The sequence below is a fragment of the Andrena cerasifolii genome, chromosome 8, assembly GCF_050908995.1.
Source record: "Andrena cerasifolii isolate SP2316 chromosome 8, iyAndCera1_principal, whole genome shotgun sequence".
Taxonomy (NCBI): Eukaryota; Metazoa; Arthropoda; class Insecta; order Hymenoptera; family Andrenidae; genus Andrena; species Andrena cerasifolii.
This window is the reverse complement of record NC_135125.1, coordinates 15,807,188-15,832,810: the sequence shown is the minus strand read 5'-3', so window position 1 is coordinate 15,832,810 and position 25,623 is coordinate 15,807,188. Positions and strand designations below refer to the sequence as shown.

The 25,623-nt window shown below is 45.3% G+C and overlaps 2 protein-coding genes across 7 annotated transcripts in view; one reads left to right on the top strand and one right to left on the bottom strand.

Annotated features, from left to right (window-relative positions):
- LOC143372619 (phosphatase and actin regulator 2) overlaps positions 1–25,623 on the bottom strand; it is a 222,010-nt gene that overhangs the window by 183,286 nt on the left and 13,101 nt on the right. The window contains exon 1 of one of the 3 annotated variants that reach the window (XM_076819011.1): positions 13,608–15,349. The exons of the other annotated variants lie outside the window; for them this stretch is intronic. Within the exon in view, the coding sequence (XP_076675126.1) occupies positions 13,608–13,641 (34 nt within the window). The 5' untranslated portion in view covers positions 13,642–15,349. Of the gene's footprint in view, positions 1–13,607; positions 15,350–25,623 lie in introns of those variants that run through there. 3 annotated transcript variants of the gene reach the window in all.
- Positions 5,417–25,612, top strand: LOC143372637 (uncharacterized). 4 transcript variants are annotated; one of them, XM_076819058.1, is made up of 6 exons: positions 5,417–6,019; positions 20,491–20,685; positions 20,808–21,611; positions 21,694–21,850; positions 22,051–22,715; positions 22,912–23,046. In XM_076819058.1, the coding sequence occupies exons 3-5, from the start codon at positions 21,527–21,529 to the stop codon at positions 22,067–22,069; spliced, it is 261 nt and encodes an 86-aa protein (XP_076675173.1). In that variant the 5' UTR covers positions 5,417–6,019; positions 20,491–20,685; positions 20,808–21,526; the 3' UTR covers positions 22,070–22,715; positions 22,912–23,046. The 4 variants fall into 4 exon arrangements, with proteins under 4 accessions (XP_076675173.1, XP_076675171.1, XP_076675172.1 ...); XM_076819056.1 differs by lacking the exon at positions 5,417–6,019 and having other exon boundaries at positions 19,594–20,685; XM_076819057.1 differs by lacking the exon at positions 5,417–6,019 and having other exon boundaries at positions 19,594–21,611.

The following is a 25,623-nucleotide window of genomic DNA, read 5'->3' as shown; positions in this document are numbered from 1 at the left end:
TTTTCCACGAATCCCATTTGAGGAGCCAGCTTCCGCGGCAGTAAAAGTCACACGATCGAACTTCGACTCTTCGTCGATTTTCACGCACGATAGAAAGAAGCTCGTGTCACTCTTATGTATCGTACATTATACAAAAAAGCAAAAGATGCACGACGCGACGGTGCAAAAAAAATAATTTGTTTGACAAATCTAGTATCAGCAATCTCATTCATTAGGAGAATTCGCTAATGTGGAATCTGTCAGTTTATTCTACCTTTGCGTTCGACCACCTTCCTCGTATAGGCAGGAAAGCGGTGTCTGTGGCCGCAAAGGGTAATTTTATTTATTATTTTATATTGAAAGTACAATACTCTCCGGGAAAACTACCACATGTGTGGTGGGGGGTGGGTGGTGTGTGATAGGGAAAGAGGGTAACCCCCGCCGATGGAGAAAGAAGAAAGAGGAAGGGAGAGAGAGAGAAGAAGGAGAGGGGGGACCGCGTGGCGCTGGGCGCAACCGCTCAGAAAAGCGGTCACCCATCTCACTGCGGAACGCCGTCAAAGGAGCGTTGCCGTATAAGAACGACCGAAGATGAATGTAACATTCATGCACAACGCTCCCTTGTTAATACTATTTCTATAATTCGTAGACCTCAGACGAAATTAATGCTAAGTTTCTTTTATACATAATAAATACTAATAATTAAGATGACCTACGTAACGAGACAAAAGACTCTGAAACGTTACCAGTTACAATGAAAAATATGAAGACCATACAGGCCCGTAATTGATCCCAGTAACTTACAATGTGCACGTTGCTATCGGCGGAAGAATCTGCAATTAACTTTAACCCATAGTATCATAGCGTAACACCGGTGTTAAACGAATTGAAAGAATTGTGCGCGCCATTTGGGAACTTTTTCATGAACTTTAAAGCATAACTTTACTATTGTCATATGTAACAACTGTCCTTAGGTCAGAAATACATTCGTAGAAATTCTACTGTGATATACACTGTCTGGTATTGTTGATTACGATTCTGTGCCCAGGCCCATTGAAAGTACAAGGTGAATGCTAATTTTTTCTCTCAATTATTTCGATTTTCCTTTTTGAATATATTTGATGTCGAACATAATAATGTATGTAACACTAGCGTAACACTTGTTACACATGGTAATAGTAAAGTAACCCTTAAAGTTCCCAAATGGCGCGCACAATTCTTTCAATTCGTGTAACACGGGTGTTACGCTATGATACTAAGGGTTAAAAGTGAGCCTAAAAAACGATGATCGCGGGAAATCAGACGATAACAAAGCGTCACCCTAACATCCGTTGAATTGTTGGCGAACCGGCTGGATAAGGCGCCGTTCGACACGATAATGGCAGGAAATTAATGGGGGCTAAGGGGGATGGAAACGTCAGACGAAGTGACGAAGAGATTGCTTTCCTTATTACCGTGCAAATTCATTCAGCTTCGTCGCGTTGACACTGGCGACAGCTGAAAGAATGCGAAGCCGCCCCGAAGAGTGGGAAATTCTGCTAAATCATTAGGCTACTGTAAAATTCATGACTGAATTGACATTCGTCTGATTTAATACTTTTCAGGGTGTCTGCATGAGAATTTAGGAAAAATGTCTCCTCTTGGTGAATCCTATATAATAATATGTAGGGGAGGCCGGGGCTAAAAGTTCCGATTTCGATAAAACATAAAAAATGACTGAAAAATAATGTAGTTATTCTCTTCACTATTGACTAATTTCTTGTTAAATTTATTATATCTTCTGATTTTAAGCTTGTGTTTAATATATTGTAATAGGTTTCCCATAGAAAGTAATTTATTTGTGGCTGATCGAAGCGGAACTTCTTACCCCTATATGGGGCAAGTTGTTATCGCATTGGGGTAAGTTGTTACTATGATATAAGAGTTGCCTTTTAATGAAATATTTCATTTTCTAATGAAATAAAGCAGAATTTTATTAATAATGGTTATTTATGAAGGTTCGGACCAACAAAAATGTATTATCTTTAAAAGAAAACCAAAAGCGACAATTTTTATTTATTTTTACGCATATCTTCGATCGAAGTCGTGTCCCTTTCCGCCTTTCATTCATATGTTCGCATCTTAAAGCACAGCGGAAACAATTTATACATTTGCGGCAGGTCTGCGAAGATAGCACCCCCAAATTCGAATTTTTGGAAAAACTCAACGGCATTCGTTTGTCCATCGTTTGCCCACGTTTGCCCATCAAAAATTTTCGTTTGACCACCCTCCAAAAAAGAGTTATGAACAAAATAAAAAAATTGTCTTCATCACCCATCATGAATGCATTTCAATTTTTTAATAGAAGGATACGAATTTACCCGACCTGACCACGTTTGCTCACTCTTAGATTTCATTTGCCCACCCTCCAGAATTTAAATAAAAAATAAAAACCGCGAAAAAATGGGTATAGATGAAGCGATCGCGTTAAAGTTCGATTATTCTCGAAAATATTATCAAAATCGTTCTTTCAACGGTCCAGTTCGTTAGTTTAGATGTAGAAGAGATTTGCCCATCCATTAATTTCGTATGCCCACCCTCCAGAATCGAATTATTAATAAAGATAGCCAAGAAGTGCGGTGCCCGTTGAAGCGATCGCGTTAAAGTTCGATTTTTCTGGAAAATAATATCAAAATCGTTCTTTCAACGATGCAGTCCGTTAGTTTAGACATAGAAGAGATTTGCCCATGCATTAATTTCGTATGCCCACCCTCCAGAATCGAATTATTAATAAAGATAGCCAAGAAGTGCGGTGCCCGTTGAAGCGATCGCGTTAAAGTTCGATTTTTCTGGAAAATAATATCAAAATCGTTCTTTCAACGATGCAGTCCGTTAGTTTAGACATAGAAGAGATTTGCCCATGCATTAATTTCGTATGCCCACCCTCCAGAATCGAATTATTAATAAAGATAGCCAAGAAGTGCGGTGCCCGTTGAAGCGATCGCGTTAAAGTTCGATTTTTCTGGAAAATAATATCGAAATCGTTCTTTCAACGATGCAGTCCGTTAGTTTAGACATAGAAGAGATTTGCCCATGCATTAATTTCGTATGCCCACCCTCCAGAATCGAATTATTAATAAAGATAGCCAAGAAGTGCGGTACCCGTTAAACCGAATACCTTTCCGTTCGTTTTTTTTCCGAATGAATTATCAAAATCGATTGTTCTTACCGTAAAGGTTAAAGGTGATTGGTGACATGTTATCCACTTCAATTTGTATCGCTCATCGAATACTTCACACTTTTCACACATCTGCAGCATGTGCAGAATAATACCAGAGTGGTTTTCTAGTCATTTTTCACTAATTACCGCAATGATATCGCACAACGGAAACTAATATAATCTCACAGTTACTTCACAAACCGTAAATGAACGCACGATCTCGCAAGAGTTGCGCCCGAACTCTGTAGACCGACTGATTTTCGTGCGTCGTTGGAAACAATTCGAGAGTGTCGCAGACATCTGTTTATGTTTCGGCACGTTCGATGACGACACGCAGCGCTGCTACCCTAACTAAAGGGGCGCAGCGCCGAGTGCCACTGCCGAAACGTAAACAGATGTCTGCGACACTCTCGAATTCTTTCCAACGACGCACTTCTTGGCTATCTTTGTTAATAATTCGATTCTGGAGGGTGGACATACGAAATTAATGCATGGGCAAATCTCTTCTATATCTAAACTAACGGACTGCATCGTTGAAAGAACGATTTTGATATTATTTTCCAGAAAAATCGAACTTTAACGCGATCGCTTCAACGGGCACCGCACTTCTTGGCTATCTTTATTAATAATTCGATTCTGGAGGGTGGGCATACGAAATTAATGCATGGGCAAATCTCTTCTACATCTAAACTAACGGACTGCATCGTTGAAAGAACGATTTTGATAATATTTTCTAGAAAAATCGAACTTTAACGCGATCGCTTCACCTGTACCCTTCTTTTCGAGGTTTTTATTTTTTATTTAAATTCTGGAGGGTGGGCAAATGAAATCTGAGAGTGGGCAAACGTGGCCAGGTCGGGTATATTAGTATCCTTCTTTTAAAAAATTGAAATGCATTTATCGTGGGTGATGAAGACAATTTTTTTATTTTGTTCATAACTTTTTTTGGAGGGTGGGCAAAAAAAAATTTTTTATGGGCAAACGTGGGCAAACGAAGGACAATCATTTCCCACCGACAAGTCATTAAAATGTTTTCATGGGGGTGCTGATGAAAATTTTTTTTTGCCATAATTTTCTTTTGAAGGGTGGTCAAACGAAAATTTTTGATGGGCAAACGTGGGCAAACGATGGACAAACGAATGCCGTTGAGTTTTTCCAAAAATCGAATTTGGGGGTGCTATCTTCACAGATCTATTTGCGGCGGGGCAAGTTTTTACGGTACCAACGTGCCCCAAGTCACGGTAACAACTAGCCCCTACCGACACATGTAGCAATTTCAAAGATTATTCTGCTTATACATGTATTCAAACGATAAACACTATTACACCATGTTCTTAAATGTCATTTGATCCATAAGAACGATTCAATCTATAATATCTACGTTAAATAATTGAAATAGACCAAAAAGTAATGATAGAAAAATTTTTACTTATCTGGTACGCGACTAATAGGCCCTTGCTTACAACCACACAATTCGCTGTCGCGGACGCTATTAAAGTGGGGGACAGAGTGGCGTGATCAGCTCACACGGAAAAAATAATTTAATGTACAACGCTCTTTTTATTTTGAAGATAGAGCCGTCGGAACAACTTACCCCCGGAACTTTTAGCCCCGGTCTCCCCTACATAGTATGGTAATAAAGGATCAGAAGATTAAAATTTTGACTTTACAATTTCAATCGCACATTCTCTAGCGAGGGCGACAGAGCACGCCTAAGGGAAATGGTCGTAACTCAAAGAATATTTATCCAATTTGAACGGACCAGTGCTTGTTGGAATGGCAAAAGTCCACGTTATGCAGCATGTATAATTCATTCGCCTATGGAAAGGGTGTTACATTATTAACATCGTTGAGTCTCGTTCCTCCTACATCAGGCATCGTTTTATTTCGCGCTACGTTATCTCTGTAGAATTCTATCTCCACGCAGCAATAACTTCCCAAATTATCGCGTTTCCATTTATTAATTGCCCGCAGTGGACGATTTACAGCCTCGTGGTTTTACTTGCGTATTTAATAAACCCGCTGCTGAAAATTAAATTTCTTGTCTCGTTACGGTTGCTCGACGAAGGTAGGAAGCGGGAAGTTTAATCCCTTTATTGTCGTGATATTAGGGGAGGATTCCTAATCCCCGTACAAAGAGAGCGCGACGTAATCTGAAGTAAAAAAGCTCGCGTTTGGGGGCCGTTGGTGGAGGATAAAAGTATTTTAACTACCACCAAGATATCGTGGTCGCTTCTACTACGACTTGATGAATATAAGTGGCGATCTCTTCGGATCAACCAAATGGAATAACTTACTTGGAGCATCAACTAGTGAACTTTCCTCGACGAGACGACATCGACACTCTGAAGCGTGCTTGAATCTCATTAACCGCCACATTTTCCCCAACTTTTCCAATAAAACAGTCAATTTCCAGCAGACACGCGAGATTTCGTTAGCATGGAAGGTCAGAAGGCGATTTGCAGTTTCATCCGTGGATTAGGGATCGCTCAAAGCACCCACACATTTCCCACGATAACGCTTTCCCAAATGGTGCTGGTTCTTTAAAACATTTTTCAGATAGAGCTTCGCGAACGGCGTCGTAAAGGGTGCACCGTGAAAACGTCGTAAAGGCGGATCAAGATTTATGAGAGGCGCAGTTGGGAAACAAAGCCACCCCCGGGGGCGTCGATACACCCCCAGTTAAGGCACACCAGACGGGTTATTACGAAATACGTCGTCAATACCGCAAAGACAGAACATTGGCGGTTCCTCACGCGCGAACTGTAAACCCTTGCACACGTTGTCGTCGATATAACATTATAACGACCCTATTTCTGTCAAAGAAACATCGAGCAAGAGGTAGGTACATCGAATAGCTTCCTTCTTTGAAAAAAAGATCAAGGATTTTCAATCGCCTAAGTGTACAACCTTCAATGTGTTAATAAAACAGTAGAATGGCTGGAGAAAGTCGAAGAATTTTGAGAAATAAAGGAGCCAGGCAGTCAAGAGGCGTTCAGCGATCTCTGCTGGATATAAATAATCAAGACTGATTTCCACATTGGTTACCGTCAATTTCCTCCGACACGTTTCCCTCGATGAGAAACAGAAGCAACAGACAGTCACTTTCATCTCACCATGCTTTGAGAAAGCCATGATGAACGAGACTCGTTGCTCGTTCCATCGACACGCTTTTGTCCCTCGATTAATTTACGTCGTTCCAGCGGCTGGGGCAAGGTTTCCTCCTACGAGAACGAAGCATCAGCCTCTAAATACCGCGCTTTGCTAACGTGCTCCGGTTTTCTATCGCTTACGAAACGAAGCCAGGGTCGCAAGGACGACCGCGAGGAAATACTTAGGATGCACCGTCACATGGCAGTCTTATCACCCTCGAATTCCGCGAGCTACTTTGCTCGACACTCCAGACCGCGAAGACTGAAGCGAACAGAAAACCAGGACACCGTCTTTGGATCATCGCGGATGTAGTTGCAACCGCGTCACGATATCGTCCCGCGAATCATTGATTTCACGAATTGGGCGTTAGCAGAGTGCTTTCCCACGGAACGGCGCAGTTCCCCGCACTAGTCCTCGCCATCCTCCGTCTTCGTAAATCATAAAGGAGGAGATACAGAAATTTGTGGTTAAGCGTGGCTCAAGGAAGATGATTTATTATCGCGGTGCCCGGCAGAAAAATACCTCGAGCGTTATCGTTGGTCACAGAGAGCGACGGAAAAACGGATATTTTCCTGATGTTACCATGCTTACGGAGTATGTATCCAGTAAAATACGAGCAGCCACGATCCTACGAAGTATTCGCAAACTAATCCCTTCGCGCAATTTACTCAACAGTCTGCCGCTCGCTTTGCTGGGAACTTACTGGTTTCTCCGTGTTTTCGAGAAGATGCCTGCGCGTCACAGAACGATTTGCATTTAAGCTACTTGCTAGAGAGTCCGGCGAGAAAACGTTGTCTTTCCATGGAATGGAGTTTTCTTTGTCCCAGGACACTCGCGTGGGGAGATTGTTAAGGGTACGCGTGGCGCGACACGCTCATTCTTTTTGGAAATTGATTTGGACGTGTTAGTATCGTCGGTTGTAATTATTTCATTTTCTGGTATATAAGCACGATAAAGCCATCCTCTGGCGAAGATTCAAGGTGCACTCGGTAATTTATCGAGAGGAAGATAAGAGCACCGCGAGGAATATCAAATTGAAAGAAGCAGACTCAGCTTGCGTAATTTCTTACGGCTCGCGCATTCATTATGAAAGAGACGCAGAGAGAATCCTCGAGCTTCATTCTCATGGAAATTAGCCGCGTAATGTTCTTCCTTAACTATGTACCTTGCAAACGGCTGCAGTTTGCAAAGAATTAGTCACCACAGGATCGGTATGGAACACTTGCAGTGTTTGGAACGTATCAACGCGGACGCATCGCAGACAGTCGGGATAAATGTTCAGCAGGTGAACGCTTCCGCAATGATTTGCAATATCCCGAGGTATGCTCTTGATCATTTTCACGAGGTGCCAAGTCGAGTGAAGGAGCAACGAACGGCGGGTGTGTTTTATTAGAACGGACTCGCCGATGGTGAGATAGCCGTTTCACAAGGTTGCTGAATAATTAACGAGAGTAAAACGAAGAGTTGCTTCTGAATCTTTCAATGACGCAGCTCTATCGCTGCACGCCAGCTAATAATTCTTAGAAGATATCAGGAAAGAGGGGAAGGAATATTCAGACCTTAATTGGTGTTTTCTTGAGTGACCAAAGCCATCTGAAACGCGTTCTAAATCTGTAAGGACGTTCTGCCTTCACACGGTTAAAGATTAAGTGACCTTTTCAACTGCCGAATCTTGCCCTCTTTCTGGAGTACAGAAGGTTACGAGTGCATAACGATGCAGGAATGCGGCACAAGAAGCGCGACAACGTGTCATGTGGCAACCGGTTTGAAATAACTCGTGCAACTCTAGGCCGGTCTAAAATAAAAGAAGCAGGAATTCGGTTTGCATGCCAATGAATCAGCGGTTCCCGTGGACGAGCAACAAGATAAATTACACGGTAACAAGAAGATATCGAGCACGATACAGGAGCCAGTAAGCGGGTGCTGATAAAAGGAAACGCAAGTTGTACGCGTAACAAGTTACACCAGAATACATATTACGCTGCCGAGGGCCGTCTTGCGGCGTTAATTCCACGCGTTTCGAAGGAACACGCTGCACGAACTCATTAATTGACAGCATGAACCGTTATTGCTTTGGACGTCCCGGGATTTCATAAAAATCTATATTGTAGCGGTGATTTTGAGAGACACTGAGGGGAACCGCAGGTCTTTCTAGTTTCCAGAAACCGAAACATCAAGTTTCAAAGAAAATTACTGGAATTATTATTGTATAATTAATTCTCCCTCTTGCCTCGAGCTAAGGAGAACGAACTATAACGCAGTTACGCGGCTGAAGGGATGCTAACGCATAAGAAAGGGTGCGATCGATATTCATATTCTCGTACAGGCATAATTAATGGCTCGCAGCACTAGTAACTTGAAACATCGCTAATAACAGTAGCTTCGCGCCAGGCGATAGATTCTGCATAATTACAACAACGACTCTTGTTAGTAGTAACCTCTGCAAAGCTCGCTTTGTATAATACGAATATTTCAACCAATTTCACCGCGATGGAAAACAGAGCGTGTAACCACGAATGGCGTTGCGTATCTCCAAGAACCATAAAATTTATTATCGACGGCTAGCCGATCGTTATTGATGCCAGTGGCTAAAGTTAAAACAGCTTCCTCGTCTTGTACCTTGCGAGGCTGATTATTGAACGAAAGCACCGTTGTCAAATCGCGCGTGAAAAATCGTCACTTTCTAGCAGGGTGCAATTATAGTCGACAGCATTTCACTCTTTTCTCTTTGAAATCTGTCTTCGATAGAGGAAAGCATCGTGACGCACGCGGAACGATGGAGTTGAGAAGATGTAGTCTGTTTCTCACGAATCGACAGTAAATTAGAATGTGTTTTGCTAACAACTAATTAATTAGGACGTGGTTAAAGACAGCCACGTTGATCTGTTTTAACCTACTTTCCTCGAAATAGTTTTCCTTTATTCGGTGACGCTGGAATACTGGATACCCAGAAAAACTTTCAGGAACAAAGGTCCAGATTCAATAAAAGCATAAAGTCGTAAAAATACAGAAGAGTTTCTTCGTAAATTTCGTACCTAGAAGTCATAATACAGACTTGAACAGAGCTGCGGTGTTGAAGTGTTCTACGTGATTGGTTGCAGCAGTCGTTGCCTTGAAACTTTGTGTATTGTGGGGTCAGTTTGACGCTGAACTTTAGGTGAAATGCGGGAAACTAAAAGTCCCCCATTATCGACAAATTTTTACACTGATTTCACTGTTCGCGGCAGTAGGTGTATCTCAAGCATTTTGGTGATCAAGATAAAACCGACTCCATAACACTGGTAGCTCATATTCGTTCGCAGACGTTACAGATTTGTGCCACGAGAAACTATAAAAAGAGCTGCTTAATGGTATCCAAAGACTTCACTTGCAGGAATTTTTATACTGTAAGAGAAAAAATCAAGCAGCCGGGGCAATAATGCCATTTTCAGCGTGAGCGGGCCGCCCGTTATTGAAATAGTTTAGTCGACGATATTATGGCGTCCGCCGAACTAGTTTCGCTCCCTCTAAAGGTAAATACCACCCCCGCCCAATCCAAAGAACGGCAATTTCATGGGTGCCAGTGTGCCATAATGTCGACTGGAGAACTTTGTTCACAAAAATTAGTTCTCTGACTACTTATTAAGCAGGCTCCTCGTTGAAGGGAAATTAAATTCGGCTGATCTGGGGCGTAATTTGAAATAGAACACTCCAAGTGTTCTCGATTGCTGCGTTAATGCGGCGAGCATAAAATAAATGATCCACGGGTTCGTACACTTCAAAATGAAGATCGAAGGTTGATAAAGTAGCACGATGTCACAGAGTTCCTCAAGAGGAAGATAGATGCAGTATCACAATTACCTCGCCATGGTATAGGACATTTGATTATGCATGTACCTAAATCTAGGGCTTGACAGCCAGTGTCAATGATAAACGACTACGCCCTTGGCGAACCTTGTAGATACCGCTAAAAGTATATTTTTGCAGCCACGAAAGATCGATCTTTCGGGCTTTCCAGCAAGAAAAGCCGCAGTATTATGTTAATCCTAATAACTGATACTGGCAAGAAAAGGTGGTCGATTCAAACTGACTTTTCCTTTCCATTCTTCTGACGAAGCTGGGATCTAATAAAGCAGACGGCACGAAGTAAGGGGCCAGACACGACGAAGCGCATTGACTTCCCTCGTCCTGCAGAACCCTCCAACTTTTCTATCCACGAAATATGCCTCGCTAAATCCAATACGACCACACTATTCCTCTCCGCCGCGGTGCCACCTTAGCGTTTTTTTCCGCAACTCCATTCCCCGATACGTTCGTCCGCCGTCAGATATGACTGACAGGAGCTGTTGCGGGTCCGACGAAACTTTCGCGATCGGCGAAAGAATGGCGAGAATACGAAAAAGGGATGAAGTCTGGAGCGAGACTCGAAGCATCGAAGCCTCGAAGTCTCTCCCTTCTTGCACTTCCCTGCGTCTGCTTGAATTTGATGGAAGGCAACGAGATGGATGAAACTTTATACAAGGGAAGGGGAAGCTGTTGGAACTTCCCGGCAGGGGCATTGCAGAGAAAGTGTAGGAAGACGAACACCACACGGAAGAATTGTTCATTTCGTGCTCACTGAATTAATAGTAAAATAGCTTTCCCGAGATCTGAACTCCCTAATTTCGAGAGGAACCATTCATAAATCATCCTGCGCAGAATTCGTGATCCCAGTAATCACCTATGGCCGACAGATGCAGCTCACGTAGCGCACCAAACACCAAGCACCTTCATTTCTGTCGGATGATCGAGCGGTGCAGTATTTTCAGACCCGTGAAAGGAAACGGTATTATATGTTGCGGGTGTTGGAAGGATCGACGAGCGTCTCGCGAGGGACGCTGACGCCGCGACGCCTCATTGTTATGTAACCGCTGTCACACTCCACAGAAAATCGTTCCCACCCTCCCCGTTCCGCATTTTCCTTTTCACCCTGCCTCGGTGTTCGGGGCTCGTACATTCACCACGGAAGTGTTTTCTCACCTCGCAGTATTGCCGTGACGAGGAGAGAAGCCGCGAATAAAGGAGAAGTACGGTTGAATGCGACGACGAACGCACGCTTCTAGGCGTCGAGGCGCTAAGGACGCCAGCGGAACCTCCCAAAATGTTTGTCCCTTCAAAGTGCCTCTTCCCGTGCGTTCCCGGTGCATCGAGGTAAATATAAAGTGGGCCCGTGGCATCACCATTCCCTCGCAAGTTTGCTTTCGCACGCAAACTTCCTACGAACTCGCGGTTCCCGCCGGCATAATAGGGATTCGATGTAATCCTTTAAAATGTTCGGGACACCCCTTGAGCTTCTGCCTGGCTTTCACAGGATCTTCGAGGCTCATCGTCGCGTTCATTCGTCCCAATGAGGGATTACCCTGCCGATCATACGTCCGAGGTCGTAGCAGAGGGAGGAGGACACATTCGTGCAAGATTCTTATTCTCAAAGTCGATATGAGAATAAAAATGAAAAGTTTTGTTTTGGCTAGTTCCAAGGAAGTCGTCTTATTGAAAAGTTTTATGCGCCATTAAAACTGGCTGCAATTCCATTACACTCCGCCCACTGTTTTCAGCATTTCAAACTCCCTGATGGCTGCCCCGCAAATAGTGGTCGCGGGGTATTCATAAAGAAAGTTCCAAGAGACGCGACGATTTCTCAAGGCATCTCGTTTTTTAAAGAATTTTGAAGGTTGCGGAAGGCGTTATTGCTTCCCTTCCATCTGATCGATGACCTAAATGCTCGACGCGGGTCGCAGCCAAGTCGATACAGAATAAAGTGTCTCTTCCATCCTCTTATCCGCTGCGAGCTTCCACAAACGTGGAATATGTGCATACTTCTTTCGGGATGTCTGGCAGCTGAATTCATGCGTGCGCGTTATTCAGTGAAATACAGGGAGAAATCGATTGCCATTTCTGTTACATTCTTGTGATAAGGCGGCGTAAACATTAGTAATGTTTTACTGAGCGATAAAGTTCGATTCATGGAACTGTACATAGCTGTCAGTCAGATGTATTCATAATGATAACGAGCTCTGAATTCCGCTGTTATCGCTTGCTTCAATTAATATCGGCGCAGTGAAGTTCCTGTTTATCCAAGTTTTTCTTTAACAAAACAGCGCTTAGAATGATTCTTCCTTGTGTCAAGAGCATCATTTTAACATTCTAAACACGATTACTTGAGAAGAAGAGCGAACCTGAAGTGACCTACAAGTGCACCGATGCAGAAGGAGAAAAAAATTGTAAACTCATTGAAATAAATGACACTCTACAACAACCTCCACTAATTTAGAAGAAATAATTGTAATCCACTATCTCAGCTGTACCATCTGAATAATATAACGCTCAACATTTGATTGTTATGCACACAGCATAACTTCCTGCATACTTGCCGGCATATTTTCACATATATCATTTGCATAGACAACAGCTGTCTATTCGTAGAAATCAGAAAGCCAAAGAAATTGCTCGAGTGGCATTAAAAGGATACGATAAATCGTGCACGTTTGCTTGGGTGAACCGCTCGGCTGTCACGTTAAGTTCCAAAGTGTATTTCATGTACGCACGCGCAAGTGATCGATGTGATCAGATTAATGGATTTGCATGGCCAGAGGACAAGAATATTTTGGATACCTTTAACAAGCGGACGGAATTGCCCCATCATAAATGAAACGCATGAAATGGAATCGTTGGGAAGGAAAGCTTTTGTACTGCGAATTAAAAACGAATCGCGAATGCAGCGCTTTGACTAATCGGCATTGTCGACGATTCCACGGGAAAATGATGAAATTTTCTGCAAATGGTGTTTCCGCGTCACACACATGCACTCATTGGGAAAAAATGTGCTGTGTCAAAATATATATATATGTACTCTTTCTACTACTGCACGAGTGAATCACTCATGAATCATATTAATCAGTAGATAATTCTTATTTTCCCGATTGAAGTACGTAGTTTACATTGCAACAAGTTATCATAAAGACTTGTGAATTGTCTTTTGAAAAAGTGTACGAAGTCTCTGTACTATTCACTACATCCTGGAGTTTGGAACGTTGTATCACATGTCAGAAATTGAAAAACTGTAATTGACACAGTCATATACTGCTCAAAGCAATTAGAAGATATCGACCATAGTGAATTCAGAGGAATGGACAAAATATCAATAATAAAACAAACTAGATATTGAGCATCCGCACAAATTGGTATATTAAAATAAACTAAGGATAACACCCATATTTCTCTATTTAACTGAAATATTACATGCTATGAGTGAACGTACCATCCTTAAAAAGGCCAAATCGCAGCAAACTCATTTCACGATGCGACCTGGACGTACCCCGGCGAAGCAACAGGAGATCAGCGAAGTCAGATCATCCGCATCTGGTCTGCAAAGGATCCACGAGTCTTCCGCCGATTTCACGAGATAAATCCACCCCAGTAAAGCAGTCCACAAATCACAGAATTGAATTCCGAACGATGCCACCAGGAATTACGAAGCATTAAAGCCGCGCCGAATGGTTCATCGCCGAGCTGCGCTTCCTCCTTGGTCGCAGTGTTCCGCGATCACTTGGTATTTTCAGCGGGAAGGTCTCTCTTTGTTCAATCAGCGTCCGTTCCGCCGATTCCTGCTGAATATTCACGAAACAATCCCGCAAAGGCCAGCTCGTTGGATTTGCATAGAACGATTTTATTACGCGTCAACGTGTCCCGCGGGGCAGCAGGTCGCTCCAGACTATCTCGAGGGCGTGTTTCGAGCCCGCGGCCGCTGACTAAGGAGAGGAGCACGAGGCAAGGATGTCGCGCCGAGGAAGATGTTATCGAAGGTCCCGTGGCCGATCGATTCGGTCCCCTCGAGTGCCGAAGCGTACTTGAGATTTTACGATTCACGGCCCGCGCCACTCGCGCGAAGCAAAGACTAAAATCTTCACGACACGAGCTTCTTCTTCTTAACCACCCTCCCGGATTTTTTGTCTCTCAACGAACGCCACCTGAACCACCACGCGAACTTTTCCCGATCACCACTGTTCGAGGGGAACTTGACACGGAAGCGGCACGAAACTTCGCCGGCCAGAAACGCGACCGCCGTGCAATCAATCTCTCCGTTCCGCAAAGTAAACCGACGTCTAACCCTCGGGACACGGACTTTGCCCGCTGCCTGGTGGCTACCGACTGGGTTACACGTGAAAGGCACACCCTTCGGTGGGCGCGACCGTTTGGTACTATTCATGCGAACATCGCGACGCTTCTTTAATTACCGTGCGCCCCCCGGAGCTGGTCCTCCACCGTGATCGACGGTTAATCAGCCTCGCGAATCCGGGCTACACTCTATCGCGCAATTACAATTAGCAACTTTATTCCTCGATACTCGAGAGCGCGGAATTAACGTCTCTCCGTGTATCCTCCGGTGGAACGGGTTGCGCCAGGTGGAAATGCTGAAATCGCTTGTTTGTTTTCCTCGATGGTGCACTTGAACCGTATCGCGTGACGGTGCATGTGCTGGTCGCCTCGTTGCGAGGCTTCCATCGATCTACCGTGTATCACCTAATCCAATGTACATATTCCGCCAATGTAACTGTCGCGCTGACACCAGACACCAGGAACCGTAATCACACCTGACAGACAGGGGCTGTTATCACGCGCCCGTGACTCCTATTTATTAAGTCTCTTTAATCCACCCTGTGGAGTGTACTGTGTCGATTCGTTGACGGTTAGCCACCCAACTGATTATTTAAACCGCCGTCGAGGAAGAGGCGCCGCACCTTTTATCCGATTACGTTGGCTAATCGGATACGATAAGGTCTAGCAGTTATCGATAAGTCTGCCCGTTCTCGGAGCTGCCATTGCACGCTGCATTTTAACACCAGCCGCGTCGACGCGAGTGGACTGTGCACGCGTTTAGGTGAACGATCGAGAACGATGCCACGCGGAGAGCTCGCACTGCAACGTGCGTCGTCCCCGTGGGAAGAGATGCCTGGACCTGGGTTAGTGGTGAAAACCGCGCGGCCGTCTTCGTCCACGGTGCACGGTGCACTGGAGCTCGACCTGGCTGGCCTGTTTACATCGTGCAGGAACGTGCCACCACACCTTGCTTGGCTTCCGTCACTTGGACTGCACCAACACCACCCGAGCGCCCGTCAACTATCCCCCATCGGGACGGAATGAGGAGCACCTTTGTGACCGGTCGACCGACGGCTGATTGGACACTGGGTGCGCTCTATGGTGTGCCGCGCGGCTCGGTACACACTTCACCGCTGAGAGAGCTAGTCTCTAAGAATAGAGGCCGTATCGACGCACACAGCCTGTAGGGACTGACGCAAATAGGCCCTGGGATTTTTAGACCACACGGGAAGGTCATGGGATCTCGATCGATCGATGCAACGCGCATTCATTACGCGCGAACCGCCTAACGATGCACGTACGAGGCCTGGTAAAATGGAAATAAGATTCGACGCGTGCAATCGAAAGCAAATGACATCGACGATGCTATCACTGACTGGCGATAGGAAGTTAACGATGGCGCGTGATTTATAGTAGTTTGTTACGAAGGGGAATAATCAAAGTTAACGTAGAGCACGTGAGATTTCATTGGATTACTTTCGTTTCTTTTTGCTAAACCTTGTACTGCGATCATTATCACCAGGAACTAGAGGGTGTACTAAGAGGAAGCTCTCTAAGCTCCGCAACCTCTGACTCGTTTGTTAGGCATCAGTGATCTACAAAGTGGTCTTGCAGCACAGGGAGACGTCGAGCGTGTCTGTCCTCTACCGGTCTGGAACTACTGCGAGTTTTTCTCTGGCTGTGCCAGTTTCAAGCGCCTTTTCCCCTTGCACCGATATCGAGTGTGACTCGCAGCAGCTCGAGTTCTGCGTCAACCTCCGCGTGGGGTTCTATGCTCACGGTGTGATCGATGAATGCGCCTAATAATAATCCCGGCTGCAGTTGGGGTATAAAAAGACGCAAAGGGTAAGGATAGCGGTTGGACGAACCGAGTGCGAGCGTGAATTGGCAATGTCGTCGACTGGATAGACTGACGAAGCAGCGCTCCATGGGAACAGCGATTACATCTGTGGAGGAGCTCGTCCTCCGTGGCACATTTGTGGAGGTCCTACGGTGGGATGGAAAACATCGTGCTTGATTCAACGACGAATGTCATTTGCTGGCCATTTCCTGTGTCAGGGAAACGGCTTCGCTTGGCATTCTTAGATACAAACGTAATGGAGTTTGTCAGTTGCGATAGCATTGTGTATTACATAGTGAAGATAGAAGGTAATGGAATTTTATGGGTGTTTTCTTAACCTACTTTGATGGCAGAGGTAAAGGAGACAGTGAAGGAGCACTGCATGGGCATTGTTGCACCACAGAAATTGGTTTATTATCCTAACAACTTCGACGTTGTCATTCCAAACACTGCACACAGTTAGATGCAATTTGCATAGCATATCCACCTCCATATCGTATGGGAAGCAAAACAAAGGGAATGCACCTGTATTAATATGAAATATCTAGTTACAACATCGAAGATCAATCACACCTTCCAGAAGAACACATTGATGTATATTATGGCAGTTCTATGCTTTCATTTTTAATAAAAAAATCAAGCTTCGCTTGCATCCAGGTGTGCACTAGATAGAAAACTTTAGCAAATGAAACTGCAGCCACGAATACTTAATAGCCTTCGGAGTTATTAACAAATATGACGTTCCAACTGGAGAACCTGTTTATTTACACGCGTTGCACATACATCTGTCCGACTAGACAAACATGCTCAGTCGCCCAGGCTTGGCGATAATGAAGGTGCATCAACTTCAAAGTGCATAAACTGCACCTTGCGCACGGTCGAAGCGTTTCTGTAAATCGAAGCAGTAGTTCGCAGAATCTGTGATTCGTCCTTGTAGACGACTACGCCAATGAAACGAGCAAACAGGCTTTATCCTTGAACGAAACGATGTCCTTAAATAATGAAAATTCGAACGAGTGTAGAAGCTGCCTCGTCCGAACTTTTGTCCCTCAGCAGCTTTCCAAGTACCCGGTCGAATTATGGTTCCCCTCAATTAGAAACTAACTTTCAACAGAGACGGGAACGTTTCTAAATGATTGAACAATTGTTCCGCCGCGATTCGAAATCCATTTCCAGAGCAATCAAGCCACAGAAAACTGTCCCCGACTTTCCACCGATTCGAAGGGCAGACGTATCCGCGAAGGGGTGGCGGACTACCACTTCCTTTCGACTCTGTACACACAGCCGACGTCGGTGGTCAAAAGAGCCTCCTAGGGATTTGAACTCTTTCTTCTAACAATCCTCAGCGCTGCCTCATTATATCCTGCCCGACAGCAGCTGTGCCGGGAACGGGGGAATCCCCTTCGTCAATATGTAAGGTCCACGACCGCGAGGAAAAGAGTATTACCGAGTGAACCGCTCTCGGGGAGTTCTTAGGATCCCCAAAGTGCTGGTCGAGGTAGGAACGGACCTCCCTTGCACGGAACGTGATCAGACTCGCTCGAAGACGGACAACTGGAAGAAAGAGATTGCGCGCGTCCTGGCAAACGGGCTGAAAAGACTGAAATCGTAGCTGGCGTTCGTTGCACGAGGAATTACCAGGGGTCCGACAATACCTGGGCCGGGGCATTCGCGGAGGATCACCCCGGAATCAATGGCTCGTGGACACGTGAACACGGAGATTTATTGCGAGACGCGTAAACCCGTTCGTTCCCACTTTTCCACCCCCTGTAGCACTACCTCCAGCCGATGGTGTGCTTCGATAACGGCCTCGGAGACGAATCGCTCGATCAGTCACCTTAATTTCTATCGTCTCGCGCGCTGAGTACGGAGGCTCAGAGGATATGGGGATTCTCGAGGGAAATAGTCTCAGCTGTTGAGAAAAGCTGGCAAAGGAAAATTGCATCGAATTGTGTTGAAAAACTGAAAGGAATGTTGCATGGTTGAGTGATTAGGACCGAGTTGGACGCTGCACAAGCGAGCGTGTGGAGTGGGATATAAATGTATGCCAAGGGCAATAAGCATTGCAATGTGCCACACAACTATCCAGCACAATGGCGACTCCCACGTTGATTATGAGCCTGCAGACATCATTGGATCGAATAACGCGATGGTTCAGCACGACAAAAGCTGGGGTGCAATTTCTAACGACGTCGTGGATCAATTGGAACTTAACAAAGAGTAGCACACAGGGTACTTGTTATAGAGTAATCATCACTGTAGCAAGGAAAAGGTTCACTGAATTTATACGCGAATCAGAACTTAGCTACGCGAAGAAGGTACCCGAATTTCCCAGCACGTTCTCCTTGAAACTAATAGCAATGCCTCCTACGAAAGCTGAGCTTCTATCGATTGAGAAACTGTCTACCTAACTTTCCTATTAATTGAGACAAACATTTCCCTTGTAACGTTACGATTTGAAGATCACAGTAAATCTAGCTTGCATGTTCATTAAGGGGCTCCAATCACCTCAGACTTTGTAATACACGAAAAATTATTGTCTCCTACAAGTTGCGCGACAATCCAAGCTGACGTTCGATCTATCCTCCTCCCCGCAAAATAGTATTCCCGTGGAACCTGCCGCGATGCACGGGTCTGTTTCAGAAACGTCGATGCCGGCGCCGAGAAAAACGAGAGATGGCGGGCAGACGATACAACAAAGCCTGCGGAACACGCTCCTCGCTTCTATTCGCAACGGAAACGAGCCAACAGATCTTAACTATTCAATGAACGTTTGTCCATTCACAAACGCCGGCACGTGACGTCGCGTTTTCCGCTGGCGACGCGGACGGTTTTGAACAATCGCGCGCGCCGCGAAAAGCGTCCCATCGATTTCCCACGAAATCAGCCACAGGGCTTCCTCCTATGGCCGGCTCTCGTACGAGACAAAGCTGCACGTCGGGGGCTTGCCAACCACTTCGCGCAACTCGTCAGCGGTAACCTAATAACGATAATCGATTAACGAAGCATCTCCACTCAGCCGCCCATCAGGAGCTTCGTGATCCGAGTTCGCTTGTTTAATACAACATTCACAAAAGAAACCACCAGGAATTGTGTCTCGCGCCTCTGTCTCACTGTCTTACCCCATTATTTTGTAAAATGATAGCTTCGCGAAGACACGTCACTATACTCGTACACGCAACGAACATTACACAACTGTTCGCGTTAAGTATTTAAAGACAGCACCTACTTTTTATGGAATAACGACGACCAGTTAATTGGTCCTCGATGCGGTCGGACCGATGGTATCGCCGTTTCCTGGTACATATGTACTACGTTCGGGGAATGCGTCTGACGGGAATATCACTGACCTTAACCCCTTAGCGCGGCGAGGCACATACATGCCACACCTAGCAGTATTGGTTGTTTCAATTTTCGATCCGCATTGTGCTAAGATTTTCATAGAGAAAGTTTCATGGAAGGTCATGAATTTGATATAGTATTTTTATTATGGTTGAATAAAGTTTAGGCTGCAAGGAGTTGAGTACCACCTTGGAAATCTTCACTTTTTTAAAAGAATTTGAAAACTTCGGTGAGGAATGTTCGGCTTACAGTAATTGCCTTCTAAGAATGCGTAGCAGAGAGAGGATACCACAGCCGAAACAGCATTTAATTACGTTATCTTAATATACCCAAATTAGTGTCGGCTTCATTATCATTTCCAGTCGCCGAATTAGCGTCATTTTCTACTTAGGCGCACGCACGCACTCCATTATCAACACGATTCGCTCCGACCGATAACTAAGCCCGGCACACTCACCGCGCCTTCCTGATAACGGAAACCGACAATTAGTTTTGCAAATTACCGGCACTTTCCACAAACTCGCTGGTGAGATTAGCAAATCGTAGCATCGGCTCTGTTACATTCCACCCGCGTTCTGTAATATTTAACGATATACACGTTCGCGTTGGGAATCCTTGAATACAGTTCCCCGTTTCAGAACAACAACCGAATGAAGAATCATTCGCAGGTTCTCAGTAGTTTAAGCTCTGCATACAAACCTGCGATGTATCTATTTTCGGGTAATGAGCAAATTAATCACACCCCCGAGATTCGGCTCGCGAAACTGTGCAGGTTGAAAGTAAAGTTTGGCGTCAATTAAACGGGCAACAACAACGCCTGATCTCAATAACCTGGAGGAAACTTGGGAAATTCTGGTTCCAGAAAGGCCGTCACGGTTGCTGCTAAGTCGTGTATCCGATTATAATTGTTGGTGGGAGCCTCGGGGCTCCGCGGTCCCCGTACTTTAAACTGTTAACGCAATTTCGTCGGAAGAACAAGGGATCAGTGGAAAGTTCCGCACTCGATTGGCGAGATACTCGAGTTACTAAGTTCGAACACTGAGAACACCGACGATTCGTAAGTCTGTCTTTGAATAATTCCGGTGCTTCTTCGCCTGTGACCGCTCCGAACAAAATTAAAAAGAGTAGATACCGAATCATTTATATAGGAAATACTTAGTCTCTCTTATTCGTTTACAGTCGCGCCGTGAATATGCAAATGGCGTAGATAAGTGTGCCAAAATGTTTAGCGGAAACGAGAGGATCGATAGAAAGTTTCGTATTGAACCGGTGGAATACACCAGCTGGTTTTCATACTATGACAACGTCATTACATTTGAAACCAGTCTGTGGTAGAAATGATGTAGGCGCTAATGAAGTAGCGCAATTCAACTTCTGGAGATCTTAGCGCAGTTGAAGAATTTGTACCAAACCCAGTGAAAAGCTACAGAATGATCTCTACAGTGGCTACCGCAGAACTGATTAAATTCTTCAAACACGTGTTTCTATTTAAGTCGATGACCAAACTGAAGTCTTCGAAGTCTTCGACACTGATCAGATCCAAAAAAAGAAAGCATATTATGAGTAAGCAAAAAGTTGACGAATGTGTCTGAAAACGTGTTTAGCGCGTTTGGCCGGTAAACTTAGAATGTTTTTACTTAAAAGCGAAACGAGCGGCGGTCCGGCAGCCTCCATGCCAGCATGTCACCCGTTCGGGATTGTAGTATTCATTAGCGATGTTCGTCATCCTCGGCGCGCTTTCAAACACGAATTAACAGGTTCTTTGTTGCACAAAACATGAAATCGATGCGTCACGCCGCGCACCACATTTGAGGGTATATAAGAGAGGGTCAGGATGCCGCGATCCAAACCAAAACTGGACGGTGCTTTCATTCGACGTTGCTCTAACAGCTACCAGTATGGAAAGACGTGTGCTGTTTCTCTTAACGAGTGTCTTAGTGCTCGATACCATAGGTGCAAAGCCGATTCCCGAATTGGAGAACAGTAAGTTCACGGCAGATCGATGGAGTGACGCTAAAAAGCCAGTGCGATGATTGACGTCTGAAATTTTTGCATTGAAACCCAGGCGACTTGGAATTGCTCGTACCCAAAGACACCGTGCACCGTGGGTACATGTTTTGGTTGGGCAGACCTTTCTACGATCAAGATGACTGGGGTGACAACAGCTACTCCGGTTTCCAGTTAAATCGACGATCATCCACCGTATCCTACGCGAATGTTGGGTAAGGTAACAGGACCTAAGTTTTAATTAGCAGTTGGGAGTTTGTAACGTCTCGAGTTTGGAAATTGGAAGCAAAGACGACGATGACAAGTGTGGAAATTGTAGACCTGAACTCGAGAAGGTTTCCTTACGAAATTAAGTAGCAGATTATTTTATTGCGCGATAGTTTTAACACAGGAAAACCCTTCTCTCTGTTTACAGAGCTGGATGGGGTCGCTGAGGAGCTTTGATCAGAACGAACGCGCATTTCTGCTCGAAAATCATTACCGCGATATTCATCATACTTCATATGACGTCACAGGCTTACATTAACTCCAATTTCATAATTGATACCATACATTGAACGTTATTTATTGTTATAAAGTATAATTCCATTAATAAGTTATTAATACGATATGTAGAAGCTGTACAAACAGAGCTTTGTATTTTCGTATGCTCTACCTATTAAATGGCTCGATCGATACTTAATCGCCTAATTGACGCTGCTCTAATTTCTGGGGAAAATATCGCGAAATGGCTAGTATTTTGTAAACACCAACATTGCGCGGTTTCTGGAACGAGAATTCTGAAAACTTACGTAGGCCTTAGCTCAAAGTGGCGCTAAATAATTAGCCACACACAGGGACCATACAACATTTAGGTGGCACGAGAATCGTCAATCGCCAAACAGCCAGCAGATGTGTACAAATATGCGAGGATTGTCAGTGTGTATATAAGCGGTCGCACGATCGCCCAGATAACAGTATACTGTGTCTATTTAGAGAGGATGGAACGGAAGATGAAGAATTCGATCCTAATCGTGTCGCTTCTAATTATATCGCCAGTGGTACACACGATGTCAACGGATCCCGGAGACTTCCAGTCAGGTAAGTTGCAATCGCCTTTCTATACTTAGAAACTGCCAGACAGTCTTTCAAATGAAAGAAATCACTAATGATAGCACGCGAAAGTACGTACAAGAATCCATGTAGAATTCCTTGCAAAAGGCCGCGGAATAAAGTTCCACCTGAAGTCCGAGCACTATATCGAATATGGTAACGAAATTCGTTCTGGCAATTTCAGAGCAAGTTAAACCCCGGCATGGCGGCGTGATACATCGTTTCTACGGGCCATGGACCACCCTGTATAAAAGAAACGGCGATTACGTCGACTACAACGATTATGGCGCCCGTATCGCGGACCCTTCGCCGACTTTGGTGGATGTTACTTACGACGCTCGTCCTATGAACCAAGTCCTACCTACGATCTATACCGACCGTCTCTTCCTACTAAACTCAGACTACAAATGGAAACCAGTGGGTGTCGCCGATTTTCGCACCGGTATACGTAGTGTCACTTCAATCGACGACGAAGAAAACAATACCAATAAAGCTGGCGAGGAGGCAGCGTCCAATAAAGGCAATTAAACTCGTCGAAATATCGTCCAGGTACTTTTACGGCTCTGTGCCCGCCTACTGTCTTCGACGTACAACGTAAAGTGTCGAGTACAGCGCGCCAGAGGGAGAAATGACGACACAAAGGGCATTGTAGAAGGTGTTTGCAAGAAGAAGGACTCTCGACGCTGTCTAGTGCGTGAAACGCGGATCCAGACGCATAAACAAGCGGCCAAAGGCGAGGGTTTAATGAAACCGAGCGGCCCTTTTAATCGAGCGCGCAGTAATTTCCAAGGAGGAGGAAATCTTAACGAGTCTTTTGTCTTGGAGGTCGGGGAAGGAAAAGCGGCCGGTTTCTCGAGGGGCTCGTAGCCAGGCGCCAGGTGAACGTAGCTCTGGCCCCGCAACTCTTCGACTACGGTAACGCACGCTCAAACGGGGATTCTCGTTGAATATTTAACAGGCTGCTAAGGGGATGAGCTTTCTTCAAGAGCCTCCCTCGCCGTGGAACGTCCAAACGGGACACCGCGGGAACGAACGACCCAGTGCTTTCCTCCTTTTAATCCAACCCCTCCTTTCGGCCCGTACAGCGCCCGACGAGCCTGCGAAATTATAACTCGCCGGCCCCGGCACAAGCGCGACCAGTTTTTCTCTCTTACTGAGAGTGTCACACTTTCCGCCGTTCCGCACTCTCGTTCTCGTTTCGACGGGAATAACGGGGATTTCGCGTTCAACGTACAGGGCGGCGCATCTATACGGATCATCCCTGGCGAAATGTTTGCTGGGCGTGGATTGGGTGAATGGCAGAAACAATATTGTTAGTGTCACAGATTTTAGGCTGCGTGCTTTGCGGAGACATGGATTAGAGTAACGAGCTTCCGCTGAATCGATACGAAAGTGTATTTGTTGGTAAAATTTTCGTTGCACCTATTTGAAGCATAGACATGGTTATCAGTTTATTCCTTTTCTTTTTTTTATTTCGATACCTCCAAGTCCATTCATGTTCACTGAAGCCGAGTTGTTTTTATTGTAAAACAGTGTTCTGTCGTGATCTGCGGCACTAGGCAACTCCTACCTCTTCCGTTTCCACTCTACAATCAGTTCCCACCTTCATCCAGCGCGCAAGATCATCGACTGTGGCGATTCTGCCTGGGGCAGCGCAACTTGCGTCGCGATGCGCAACATCGTGACAATGCAACCGAGAGCGATGTAATGATAGTTTGTCGCTGCCGCGCTTGGCAAGCCCGGCAATTCGCAATGCCACGGGTGGTTTGGTAAAGTAAAACGTACCGATGTGTGTTTTGAATATTCATCGCGCCAGTTGCCCACTGATTAAATGCAAACTAGATTAATCCCCTCCGCCGGTTAAGCGATGGGCTCATTGGGAACCCGCTAATTTGGCCCAGGCTCGAGTGCCTTCGTACATTCTCGATGTCACTCCCTCCTCTTAAGATTTCACCATCCTCTCGCGATTCCCCTTGCATCTCCATTGTTGCTCTCGCTGGATGCATTAAACGTAAGTGACAATAACTTCTCCAGTTAAGGAGTACAGTGCGCCACTATTTTTCAACGTAACACGAATTCACTCGATTTCCCTTACAAGTACCTATGCCACCCTACAACTTGACGATTAATTTATCCCAGTCTCCAATTTATAAGTTTCAACTGAGTATCTACCCTATTCACGAGTCAGGAGACAACGATCACTTTTGCCCCAGATTTTTTAAGCAAAGGTGGCCAGGGAACGAATGCAAATAGGCTCGAGAAACACGGGTGAGTGGCGCTGACAAGCAGAGGGAAATATAAACGAACTCGCGACGGAAAATGGTAAGGAAACGATGGTCGTTAGCGGGGGACGTTTGAAGTCACCGATGTAACGAGGCGTCGAGAGTAAATCAACGTTCACGGGCGCCGATTCCAGCGCCCGTCTAATGAAATTCTCCCGGTGAACGCGCTTCATTCGCGTCCCCATAATGCTCTACGCGTGTCACGGTTGCCGCGAAACTAAATTTCCCGCCGGGGCGCGGAAGTAACGAAGACGAATTCACGGCCTGCGGAGTAACGCGATTCCACCCGTAGAAATTAAGTCGCCCTTTGTTGGCAGACGGGGCGCATAATATCCGCAAGTGGATTTCAATTAAGCGACTTCGTAATTTCTCCGAGCGTTTTGGAAAAAAATCTCGGACAGGTTGCCACCGAGGAGGATTGCTGGGAGCAACTCGGCCACTAATTGCCTGAATTTTTAATCAGACTCGGGCAAACATGTCCGCCGTTTGATTAACCAATTACGGAGGACTCTGCCGTATGCCAACCGCAGGAATTTCGAGATATTAGAGAAGTTTCAGGGGCTCTTCACAGTTGATTCGTTGCTACAACTTTAGTGGAAGCTTCTGGGACTTCG